The sequence below is a fragment of the Chiloscyllium punctatum genome, chromosome 40 (genome assembly GCF_047496795.1).
Source record: "Chiloscyllium punctatum isolate Juve2018m chromosome 40, sChiPun1.3, whole genome shotgun sequence".
NCBI lineage: Eukaryota > Metazoa > Chordata > Chondrichthyes > Orectolobiformes > Hemiscylliidae > Chiloscyllium > Chiloscyllium punctatum.
In genome coordinates this window covers 40212445-40225747 of record NC_092778.1, presented here as the reverse complement: position 1 = coordinate 40225747, position 13303 = coordinate 40212445, and the positions used below count along the sequence as shown (strand labels likewise).

The 13303-nt window shown below is 36.5% G+C and overlaps 1 protein-coding gene across 1 annotated transcript in view; it reads right to left on the bottom strand.

Annotated features, from left to right (window-relative positions):
• The window catches only part of pgap6 (post-glycosylphosphatidylinositol attachment to proteins 6), a 36391-nt gene that overhangs the window by 10379 nt on the left and 12709 nt on the right, over positions 1 to 13303 (bottom strand). The window contains exons 2-8 of the mRNA XM_072559611.1: positions 10494 to 10671; positions 9976 to 10183; positions 9063 to 9196; positions 8709 to 8977; positions 6789 to 7111; positions 4776 to 4872; positions 1545 to 1668 (exon numbers count right to left, since the gene is read on the bottom strand). Of these exons, the coding sequence (XP_072415712.1) occupies positions 1545 to 1668; positions 4776 to 4872; positions 6789 to 7111; positions 8709 to 8977; positions 9063 to 9196; positions 9976 to 10183; positions 10494 to 10671 (1333 nt within the window). The remainder of the gene's footprint in view (positions 1 to 1544; positions 1669 to 4775; positions 4873 to 6788; positions 7112 to 8708; positions 8978 to 9062; positions 9197 to 9975; positions 10184 to 10493; positions 10672 to 13303) is intronic.

Genomic DNA, 13303 nt, shown 5'->3' with positions numbered 1-13303 from the left:
TTTTACCAAGTAGATAATGTTGCCATGTTCTGAGCCATCTTGGATTGCAGAATAAATTACTGAATAAATTATATAAATGGTAAAATACAGAATAAGTTAAATTGATATTACTAAAATTGAAACAGTTTCAAAAGTTCATCTTTCCCGCTCTGCTCATCCAGTCATCGACACTGTCCAACAACATTCTTGGGGTCCTGGCAACGTGCTCCTTTTCTGCCATCACCAGCACCACAGATTCCAAACTGCAGATGGTCATGTGAGTCCTGCACCTTCTCCGACACTGAACATCAACTGACAGATCCTGGCCCTGGGTCTTGTAACGTGCCACTCGACATGGAGGTTGGGAGGGGGGGGGATACACAGGGCCCCGGTCTCCCCCAGGAGGTCAAGACAATAAAAAATTACCAAGCTGAAAAGATAATGATGATGCCATGAGCATGCAGCAGAACCTGCCACATGAGCTGTTCTTCCCACAAAAGCAGAAGTATGCACTTTTTGCACTTCATAGTCCATCCACCTTCCAACTGACCAAATTTATATGAATCCCTGTGCAGACTTTTTACGGCCACTTGACAACTTACTGACCTACCCACCTTTCTTACCAAATAACTCTGTAACTCTGTTTTTCAATCTTTTCCAGAAGAAATCGGTCTAATCCATACTTAAAATACTTCATAATTTGTCACTCACACACCTCAGCTCAATGGTCGGACTCATGCCAGAGTTAGATGGTGTGTGTTCAAGCCTGAACCCAAAGGTACAACATTTACGTTGACATTTCAATGAAATACTGCAGACGACTGCACTGATGGAGGCACAGATTTTGGGATAAATTTTTAAATGGTGTTTGTTCTCTGAAATGAACATAAAAGACCATATATCCAATGGATCTCGATCATTATGACACAAAAGTAGTCATTTGGTCAATCAAGTCAGAGCAATTCCTCTCGTCTATCCCTAGTCTTGCAAATTTACTTCCTTCAACTGCCTTTTGAAATCAATTGCCTCTGTTTCTAGTCCCCCTCCATCTCTGGTGGCACGTCAGAAGACGAGCTGGGACCCCGCTGGTCGACTCAGAGCCAGGATCCATCAGTTGATGTCCAGTGCCGGAGGTGGTGGCAGAAAGGGAGACAGGTTTCAGGTCATTAGCACTATTTGAAAAATACAGAGACTTGTCTTGGTCAGCCTTCATTTATCAATAAATGCCACTGAAACCAGATTATCTGGTAAATTTATTTCATTGATAGTTGTAGCTCTACCATTTTGTGAAAACAACTGTCATTTTTGCCTTCATTACAACAGAATTTGCATTCCAAAAAGTTATTAAAAAAGCATTCTCATACATCTTCAGACAACCTGGAGAATAACAAAATCTGATTCCTCTTACTTTCTGGTGGCAGGAATTTTATATTATTCTAGACAAATCTATTCAATTTACCTCTATCTGACTGAACAAATTTAGACAAACATACACGTCATTTATTTAAATCAATTAAAAACTACTGATTTTAAATTTATTACCTTATCATCAACAATGATCTCACCTTTTATGACTGGAGCAAAGGATTTGCAAAGTGAGATACCAATGATCAGTTTCTGGGTAAGGAACTTGAAGGGATCTTGATAATACGGAAGAATTCATTTTAAGCAAGTATCCCCAAGATAAAGCTTTGAAATGAAAAGCATATACCATGAAATATAAAACCAAAATATGAAAAACATGTCTTTAATATACAAGTTTGAATATAAAATGTATGGCAGCCAGTGAATTTTGTCTTCGGAAATTATACATTTCGTTTCAAAACAGAAGCAAATATTCTTCCACACAATCACAGGCATACAGTCATACAACACAGAAACAGACCCTTCAGTCCAACTAGAGCATGCCGAACTTAATCGCAAACTAAACCAGTCCTACCTGCCTGCTCCTGGCCTACGTCCCTTCAACCTTTCCTATTCACGTACTCATCCAAATATCTTTTAAACATTGTTATTGTACCGACATCCACGACTTCCTTAGGAAGTTCATTCCACACATGAACCACCCTTTGTAAAAAAAAACTGCCTCTCATGTCCTTTTTAAATCTGTTTTCTCTCACTTAAAAATGTGCCCCCTAGTCTTGAAATCCCCCATCCTAGGGAGAAGGCAAATACCAATTAACTCTATCTATACTTCTTATAATGATATGGGAATCCTGAAGATCTAAGTTTTCAGAACAGCTCAGAGCACTTTCGCAATAAATAACAAGTAATGCGTTTTAAATCAATTTTTATATCATTTTATAAAAATGTCAAAAGTCTTCAGGTGATCAATGCTCAGGTTAGGTTCCATTTTTAAACAGGAATAATCATAGAAAGTAAATTGAACTAACCAATGTAAACAGCACACAGATATAGCATGCAAAATGAGTCAGATATGGATTTTTGTTTATGGGGATTTTTTAAAAAGTCTATCCGGGAAAAAAGCTATTAAGTTGAACTTTCCTACATACTTGGTAGCTTTCCATATAGAAAAAGTGAATTAAACTTTATTCCTAGTTTACTGAAATATGTATTTAGCCCAAGATCCTTCTAGCCTGAAAAAAAAACTTCAGAACCTGGATCCTTGATAACCAGACATCATACACATTGAAAAAGAAATATATGCATATTCTATAAGTCCATTACAGTCTCATTTCTAGGACTTAAACAGAAATGCCAGGGAAGGTTCTCCCCTGAATTTAGTGTCCGTGTCACTTTTCACCTTTAGAATGCAAAAACTGAGCTAAACCAGGCCCATGGCGATTACTTCAATGATAAACTCTGGTTACAACAAACATAAGTTGTTGGAACACTGAAATAAAAACAAAGTACTGCAAATACTCAGCTTATCAGGAAGCACCTGTGAAGAAATAGCGTTAATCTTTTAAGCCAAAAACTTTGCATCAGAACAAGAAATTAGAAACATCATAAATTTTAAGCAAATATACAGGCAAGGAAGTGAGGAGGTGAGAACAGGAGAAATGTATAATGACACAAGGCAAAAGGGCACCTTCCCAAGACAAGTAAAGAAGCAGAAAAGCTTTGACTGACAACAGCCCAATTGTCAATAACATCAATTGCCCAAAAAAGAAGAGGTAGGGTGGTTATGATCCAAAATAGTGAAATTCAATGTTGCATCTGGAGGACTATAAACTGGTCCCTGTCTCCTCTGAGTAAAGTACGCAACTGGATTCACATTGGGCATTGCCTATGTGGCCATCAGCTCAACAACTGGAAATGCAACTGGTGTCATGAACTTCAGACCATAAAACAAATCATATTAATCTGCCCTCAATTAGAAAACCAATTTTTCCACTTAGCACATAGGTCGCCAAATGGATACAAAAACTGGAGAACAAATGCAATGGACAAAGAAACCTGGAGAACTGAGAACAGTTCTTACAAGATTTGGGTGGACGGCACTGCAATCAAGGCACTGAAGTCGAACCAAGAATGGATAAGCTGTGCCCACTAGTAAAAAGTAGTAGTAGTGTTAATCTTCAAGCTTCTGAAGAAGAATGTAGATGACCAAAGACAAAGAGGTCAGAATGGCAGTGGGTGGAGAAATACAATGAAAAGCGCTCATCCAAGCTATATTTGATCTCGCCAGTGCGATACACTACACTAAGCAGCAACTACAGTTTTCTAACTTGGAAGTAGTACTGGTAAATGACTATTTGACATGGAAACAGCATTTATGATTTTGGGAAGAGAAGAGATATAAGAGCAAGAGTTGCATCTCCCGCACTTGTATAGGAAGGGAAGAAAGTGTAAAGCATGAGTGATCATTGAACTGCAAAGAGAATAATCTTTCCATAATGCTCCTTTGAAAAGAAAAATGTGCTTCAAATGATCGAAATGACAAAGGCTGGTGGATTAAAGGCATGTAGAATAGGACTGGAGAATTATTCTGGAGTGGAAGAAGTGATAAAATAACTGCAGTAAATGGAATGGAGAGGGTTTGGGATATGATAGACAAATTTGAAGGATTGGTAAGAAAGATGGCATTGTGACAACAAATGCAATGGATCTATACCTGGTGAATGGAGCACAGTTCTTGCATGAGTGGGGTGAAAGGAATTGTAGTCAAGGAACTGAAGGGTGGAAACTGAAGAAAAATTGATAAAATTTTGCAGTTCAGGCAACAGGAAGCACCACCAATAGAGCAGCCAGAGTTCTGGAATGAAGCAGAGGGAGGCTTGAGGCAAGACACAAGAGTGGAATGCCCAAGGTCCCACAAATTCCACAACAAAACAAAAGGTACACAGTCTACCTGTTGGCAGTGTCTAGTGTATGTCTGGACATTGACAGAATCAGGGGCATTGAAAGAGTGAAAAGGTTTTCTATAGCTGAAGTCAGGTAAATTTTTATTTTTGATCAAAAACTCCATATGCCGGAATGCAAAAGATGAAAATGCATCCTATAATGTTCAGTTGCTCAACTTGCATTAAAAAGGAAGAAAAATCATAATATTGAAAATAAAATTTTAAAACATGTCACAAGCTAATATAAACAAAGTAAGGAAACGCAAAAGAACAAAGCAAATGCTTTTCAGACTCAAGTTTTGCACAAGCAGCACTGAAGCAACTAAAAGCAATATAAACTTGACAAGACATTTATATAATTTTCAGAGAGCTTCATTCATTTCTAAAGTTAGATTTTCAATCAAGGAAAATTTACTCTAAGTTCAAAACAAAAACAAAGTACATTAGATAATTTTTGGAATTTCATTGCATTTGTGAATTAATGTGTACCTTCTCCGCAGCTTCGGGAATTGACATCTAGGGACATCACAGGAGACCCAGCACTTAAACAGGCAAACACGGTTGCATTTTCATTGGATAACGAAGTCTAAAAGATTGGAAACAATTTTCTTACTCGTCCCTCAATAATAAGCCATTTACTTCTACAAAGAACAAAATATGAACACAGGGTATAGCTGGAAATATGTCCTAGTACTTTCAGATATTAAATATCAGAATAAGACTGATCTCAATACAATGGGTATGCACCACTGTGTGAAAAAAAGACTGTTAATAAAGAATGTCATTTACATATAAAAAATTAAAAGGCTGACAAGGGAAACTTAAAAGTTACTTCAAAGTTTAGTAACAAAATAGGATCAGATGACATAACTAGGGACAGGCAGAAAGTAAATCCAGAACAGATGGAAACATCTTTATACCAAACTTGTGATCACCTCCTGGAGTAACAAGGTAATAAAGTCAACATCGTTGAGATTATTTAAACTACAATAAAATCTTGTTAAAGAGCTTGTTAGTTGCTGAATAAACTTCAATAAGTCATCAATTTATGAGTTAGTGAGTTGAATATCAAAAATAACAATATTTCACATTTTTTGTTACAGTATGAAAAAACAAAAAAAAATGCTGGAAATCTAAAAGAGGACAGGGAAAGCTGGTTCTGAGGGAGAGTTAGAATCCAAAATTTCAACATTTCCACAGGTGCTGACACACCTGATAAGTAATCCATTTTTAAAATTCTTTTTCAAATCCCAGTACTCAGATGCAGACATTGTGACCAATAATTCAAATATGAATTTTTAATCTCAGTATAATACGAAAGTTTGGATTAGGTCACATTTTTGAAGGGAAATGTTTCATCAATGAAATAGTACAAACGGAAGCTTTAAGCACTAATCAAGTTAAAGTATGGAAATGGCGCAAAGGACCCTAGGCAGATTGCAAAACGTCAGTCAACATTGTTTAAAGGGAACGTAAGGGTAAAAGTCTTAAACAAATATTTAAATTATTCAAAGTCTGCTTAATTGTAAAGCAACAGTTTACTGGAACAAGTGGGCCAAGTGGTTGAAAATGTAAAGGAAGATTATTATATCAAGGACATCAGACTCCTGAGCAAACAGGACAAGGAACTGTGCATCTGCATAACCAGAGTGAAGAATTGTGAAATGAATATTACAAGGACTGTGAAAGAAGTGTAAATTCAAGTTGATGAATTTAATAATCAAATCAACAATAAAATAGCAGGAAGGAAAGCAATATTGAAAAGCAAAGTAATAAAAATCTTGAAATTTCTAACAAGTGAACTCAGAACAAATAAGACACCAGACTAGTAATAGCTAATTTTAATGCCAAAGAAGTGGCTAACATCATGAATACTTAGCACATATTTATACAGAACAAAGAACATAGAACAGTACAGCACAGTACAGGCCCTTTGGACCTCGATATTGTGTCGACCTCTTATCCTACTCTAAGATCAAACTAACCCATGTACCCTACATTGTACTATATTCCATGCCTATCCAAAAGCCGCTTAAATGTCCCTAATGTCTCTGACTCAAGGTTACTTAGACTGCATTTAAAAAATACTTAACTCTTTAGCTTGGAATGACCATGCAAATACAGCAACTTTATGTATTTCAATGATGAAGCTAACCTAATGGTGCTGCAGGACTACCTGGGCAGTATTAGTTTCAGTACTATATTGGCAGGAAGTTGTAGCTCAACAAAATGAGCTTTCTCCTTCTCTCTCGGATTGTGTCTCCAGGAACAGCTAACTTCGGAGAGAAAAAAAAAGGGCCAGCACTTCTCATTCAGACTATAAAATAAACTTTACCAAAGTCTCTATTATTCAGGGAAACTGAAGAACATAGTAGAATACATTCATTACAGGTATTGATGCAAATGCAACATTAGGTTCAAATTTAGTATTGAACATAATTAGCCTGATATGACACCCCAAAATGTCATATGCAGAAGGTACTCTCAAATATAAAACTATACCTTGTTTAATTGCAAATTCAACATGATGGTTCCACCGTTGTCCCTTCCTGTATTCAAGTTCAGCAGAAGAATTATTGGATATTCAGAGGTCACAGGAGTATCCGGTCCATTCAAAACAAAAAATCTCACAGAGACAACATCCACATCTTCTCGAAGAACTGGCTGATTACGAAAACATGATATGCCACTGCTATTTAGTTCAGTGTTATTTGGTTTTACGTACACTCCCAACATATCTGGATTTTTGATGACTGTATCATTGCTCGATAGAGTGAAGTTATTAAACAAAGTAAGAAAGGATCCAGCATTGACAGGTTCACATACTGTAAGAGATAGAAGATTCAAATCTTATATTTAATGTCTTTTCAAAATGTAAACATTCTTATTCTCTGGAATGCCTTGTTTTGAAAAAAAGAACCAGCAAAATAAAGTTCATTTTGCAAGTCAGAAGAGTACATCCTATGCTAGAATGTCTGCAGTTAGTTCAAAAGTAGTGTGATGCAACAGCAAAGTGTTCAAACTTGAGCAATCGATCCTCTCAAAAAGTAAGTAGGTTATTGGTACGTAAACAAATTTTACTTGAATAGAGATTAGTAAAAAGGAATAACGTGGTGCTAAAATATTTTACCACAAATTTGATGAGAACTGATATTCTACCACAATTCCTGAAAATTCATCATCTTAGTTGCATTATTCCAGGATTTGCTGATGATACCCACAAGACTCCTCACAGTCACAAAAAGTAAATGTTAATAAAGACCAAGACATTGTCTTCACCCCCACTCCGTTCAGAACGGAAATTTAGTAACTTTGGCAATAATTCTATTACTCTCTTGACCATTACTTCAGATTGATTCAAACAGTTTCTAATGCTAGCAAACTCAATTAGCAACTGAGCACAATCTTTGTTTAAAGAAAAACTAGTTTCACATCTGTAGCATCATATCCCTCCCAACCTTACATACACTCCTTTACTATGCTTAGGCTGAATTATTTTAATGCTGAATTAACCTAGCATTTCCACCGTTCTCTGCATACTTTGGTGCATACAATATCTTGAAGAAGGGCTCATACCCGAAATGTTGATTCTCCTGCTCCTTGGATGCTGCCTGACCTGCTGCGCTTTTCCAGCAACACATTTTCAGCTCTGATCTCCAGCATCTGCAGTCCTCACTTTCTCCTGCATACAATATCTAGTCCTATCTCTCACAAAGTCCAGCTCACACTTAGTCTGTTTACCCCAATTCTTCAAATTCAAAGTTCTAATTCTTATTTCTGGTTGTGAATCTTATCCATCTCTTATAACTTCAGACGTCTAAAGGCCAACCCCAACTTCAGAACTACTCATTTTTACCAATTCCAATATGCTGCATCCCTCTTCTCTCCCTCATTTTTTCATCTACACTTTAAGCCACAAAGGCCTCAACTTCCAAAATTTCCTCCACTCAAACTCTAACACATCCTTTTTTCCAATAAAACCCACTTTTACATTAAAGATTTGATTTTCTTAATATTCCATCCTTTGTCAATGAATGCGTTTTTACCCCGAGAAATCTCACTGAAATGTCTACATTAAAAAGGTGTTATGTGAATAGAGGTTGTTGTACATACAAAATATATTTGGTGGGGACTAGAAAATTCAGCGAGTTAAATACTTTAATTCAAATCCAGCTAAAATAAATGCTGTTTGCAAAAGTTCAGAGTGAACTGAATTTAAGCAATCTCAGTTAATAGTAGGTGATAATCTTGTCAGATCAGGCCAAGATACAATTTTTTGCAGTACATGTTGCAGCATTAAATGTGCCTTCATTCAGAATAATTGAGCCATAAATTTATTGGGAATTATTGGAACTGAAAGTTATTTCCTTTTACAATAGTCTGTACCTCACTAACACAGAATTTATCAATTACAAAACACACCTGTTAAATAAGTTTCAATCTCAAAGGTGATGGTCCAGTTCGGGTTGCTACTTTGAACAGTGAGTTGCATCCATTTCATCCATGGTGGAGAATCCAGTGTTTCTCTGCAAACTAAACTTCCACTGCAATTTACAATCTTCAAGTGTGAGTTAGGTAATGCATTTGATCCTATTAACAGGAAGACAGGACAAGACTCCACTGGTCGTGTGTCGACAGCACAGTTTTTAAGATGAATGGTCAGTTCCACAGTGTGCTCAGGAATAAAAATTCTGAGGAGAGCCAAAATAGATTTCGTTTTTATACACAACTCAATGCATTTTAAGTAATCTTTTAAGAATACCGACTGGGACTTACTTCAAGTGTGAAACCTGATCAACAGAAGAAAGCATCAGTGTAAGTGAAGTGCTTGGTTCAAGAACAGGCACATTAATCAATCGTTGAACAAGCATCTGAGGTTGAAATATGTAGGAACATTTAGTCGAGAAGCCCTGGGAGAAAGATCAAATGGATATACCCATAAATCCAATGTACTCAAGCATCAATAATTATATGCATCAGCAAACTGTTAGACTACTGAACCAGTAATCCAGCGACCCGGACTAATAAACTAGAGAATACAGGTCCAAAATTCTCGAAATAAAAGTGAAATTAAATTCAGCACAAGCTGTCAGATTTCCATTAGTGATCAAAACCTGCTAGTCTGGTCTACAGGCAATTCTAATCTCTCTCAATGTGGTCAAGTAACAACTAGGGGTGGATAATAAATGCAGGTACTGCTAAAATGCAGGAACATACATCTATATTCATACAATATACAACATATAAATAACTCTGTATTCAGCACTTCAGCTTTACTTCAACAAATCAAGAAACAGTAGTCTTGTATGGTCAAGAAATACATTTGGGTGTTCAGAAAATTAGGTAAGTGCTTAATTCCAAAAATCAAAATGTTGGCATTACAAATCAATAGCAAAAAGCTGCAGAATGATTGCCATATAACATTAGTTATTAAACAGGCTAGTTTTGAAGAAGCACAACGTGACAAATCAACACACAGCATCCTCAAAAATCTTTGCAATAAGAATAAACAGAAAAAGAACAAGTTTTAATGTTAAAACACAATGCAGAGGGAAATCATTTTAGTAGAATGGTTAGTGAGAAATCCATAAGCAGTGATGTATTAAGCATTTTTAAAGTGGCAAAAAAAGGGCAATCAGACATTTTTTCAGGTAAGGGTTCAACATCATTAATTAATACATTTTTTTACCTTCACTTCAATTTTACCATCATCTTTTGGTAGATGTGCAGCTACAAACCAATCACCCGAAACAGGATTAGAAATATTTAAAGTCGTACTACTCTGCACTGCAGATGTCAATGGGATAGTGAGGTTGAATGAAGGAAGAACAACCGTGTCTATTCCAAACTTGGTTTGTAATGGATTGATTACTGGTGGGGCGCCTGCCCGAAAATGACTGAAAAGAAAAATAGCAAATTAGACCAAAAAGGCCATACAAGAATTAACCATAGATTATCCATATTTGCCAATAGACTGACTATAAAGCAAATTTTATTTTTAAAACATGTTTTAAGCTGCATCGACAATAGAATAATTAAGTTTCTAGGCAGTTGTCTGAAGTTATTCATCCATGTAATTACTAATAAGATATATTGCTATTTACTTTCTTACTGTACTCTGAATTTTATCCTTACACTCAATGGTTACGGAGCTGTTTGGTTCTTTTAAAGCTTTTTACTCATCCAAATTTGTAAAAGTCCACATACACAGTAATGTTAGTATTTTGGCACTCTGGCCCTTTTCCTTTCGAGGCTTGCAAAATCCACTTCAAGAGCACTGTATTTTCTGGCACTTGGAAGACAAACAGACGTGCATTTCCATACCAGCTGTACAAGGAAAGTTTTTGAGGAGTTTGAGAGTAATATTCAGATATGTAAGTTGGACCTGATAAGACAAAGTAAACAGATTATATATATACACAAATAAATTGAACAATTTATGAAAAAGGACATTGTACTGGATCAACATCTATTCACCAGTTTAAACACTTATTCTCTATCACAGGTGTACCAGACGACAGTGATGAATCTACAGGCTGAACTGCAGAAATCACAAGATTTATTTGGCTCCCAAATCTACAACTAAGGTAGAGCTGCTATAATTTTACTAGACTATTGCGTTGCTCTCTCATTACGAAGAGAGAACTAATGGAGAGGTCGAGAAGAATCCTTCATGGTAACCTCACCAGTCTGGAAAGTGACCTGTTGCTCACCTTGCATCGTAAACCAGCTGTCAAGCCAACTAACTAACCCCCAGACATCTATTACCTACATGGACAAAAGTAATAAATGGACAGAGTACCAAAGGAAAATGCTGCAATTACACAACACCTTTCACAACCTCAAAAAGGTCCCAAAATGTTTCACAATACAAGTGGCATGCATTCATATTGCAGTGTAGGAAATTTTGCAAACAATTTGAATACAGTAAGGTCCTACAAATGATTGTCTACTTTTAATTGCACTAAGATAATAAAACTTTAAGTGATATCGTTTGTGGGATAAATATTCGTGAGGATACTAGGGAGAACTTCTTCAAAACAGTACCATTAAACATTTTATATTTGGTCCAAGGAGGCAGACAAGGCCTTGATTTAACATCTGGTAGGTTAAAAAAAAATCACCTATAACATGGCAACATTCCCTCAATATAACATAACAGCATCAGCAGTGAGACTGCTGTTAAAATCTTCTGACTTGGAACAGTTCTATCACTGAGCATGGCTAACACTGCCAATTTCCCCTCCAAATAATGAACACCCATTGCAACCGGCTCTCTAAATTTCTTCTCCAATACATCAGTGACATTACTGGCGCTGGTTCCTGATTTTGTTGGGCATTGGAAAGATTCATTCCTTTTAAAACCTGTCTTTATAGTAGGAATACATTTGTTCCAGTGTTGTGATATATCGATCTGAAAGTCTGCCAGTGTCTCTATTGACCTATTCCATAGCCTAGCAGCTCAATTCAGCTTGCAAGTCCACATGGTTGACATTAAGAAGTTTAAAACACTTGTCTTCTGTCAAACCAGATATAAACTTCAACCATATTGTTATCACTGTATCTTAGGGGCTCTTTAACTGTGATGTCTTTAATTAACCCTGTCACAATACACAATACCTAGTCTAATATTATCAACTCTGGTTTGTTCCAAGATATGTTCATCCAAGAAACTCTCTCAAAGCCTTTTTTGAATTCCTCACTCAGCTTACTACTGCCAATTTTATTTGACGTCCCCATGATTCCTCACACCCCTTGATCATAAGCACCCAACATTTCTTCTTGTATGCTTTGCCCCACATTGTGATTATTGCTGGGAGGCCTGTAAACCCATTCACACTAGTGACTTCTTCCCCTACTATTCCTCTTCGCCACCCAAATCAATTCTACATCCCAATCACCTGAAGGATTCATCTGCCAGGTGAAGCAGCAATTTTCTTGCACTTCTGTCAATCTAGTCTACTGTTTGTTTTCACTAATGTGTGGCCTCTATGTTGACAAAATTAATTGTAGACTGCACCTCACTTTCTTCTTAAGACACTTTACAGCCTTCAGGCTCAATATCAAGTTCATTAACTTCAGACCATCAACACGGTTTTCCATTTTGATTACACATCTTGTCCCTCACCAGTGTCTTGTTTGCATGGGCTTGCTCCTAGCATAACTGTCCTATTTTCTACCATAAATAAAACGCATTCTTCAGCTATAATCACCCTTTTTCATTAGCACTCTCTTTTACGCAATGCATACTCACTATCTGTTCCATTTGGTCCTCCTCCACTTTTGTCAAGAGCATAAAAGCATCATTTTGCCCTTTTCAGTTCCAAATAAGTCATTTTGAATTCAAAATAATAAAGGGTCCTCTCTTTGTAGATGCTGTGACATCTGTTGAGTGTTTCCAGCATTTTGTTCTTGTTTTAAATCTCCAGCAAATATTTTCGCAACACAGGCACAGTGATTGGATATGTATTTTTTTAAATAGAAAGATGCAATTCTTAACTTACCTAAAATTTTAAAGATCTTGGAGCACATTTAAATTCATGCTTTAGTCTCAGCATTTACTTGGTTTTGTGGGAATTACTTAATGCTAACATAGATGAATAACGAACAGAACAGTTTCTCCAGAACTCTCTTTATCTTTTTGCCTTCATGCCTCACTTCCTTTCCCGTATTTGCTTGAAAACCATTACACCTTAAAACTTTTCTGTTCTATGAAAGATCACAGACTTGAAATGCTAACTTCTTTCTCCATGGATGATTCCTGACCTGAGTATATTTTCTGCAAGTATTCCTTTATCTTCAATCCTTCCCAATCCTTGCATGTTCGACAAGCTCCCAACTCTGTCAGTTCTTTAAAAATCCTCACTACCTATCTCTTTCAAGGAGTTTCGTTTTCCAATGAATTTTGAATTTTTCCCCTCAGACCATCCATGACCTTTGTCATCTGCTGTGCAATGTATATTGAAAACTGCTATGCAGTAGAAGTTCTATTTACAGGTAAGTCAGTGAGTTTTCAC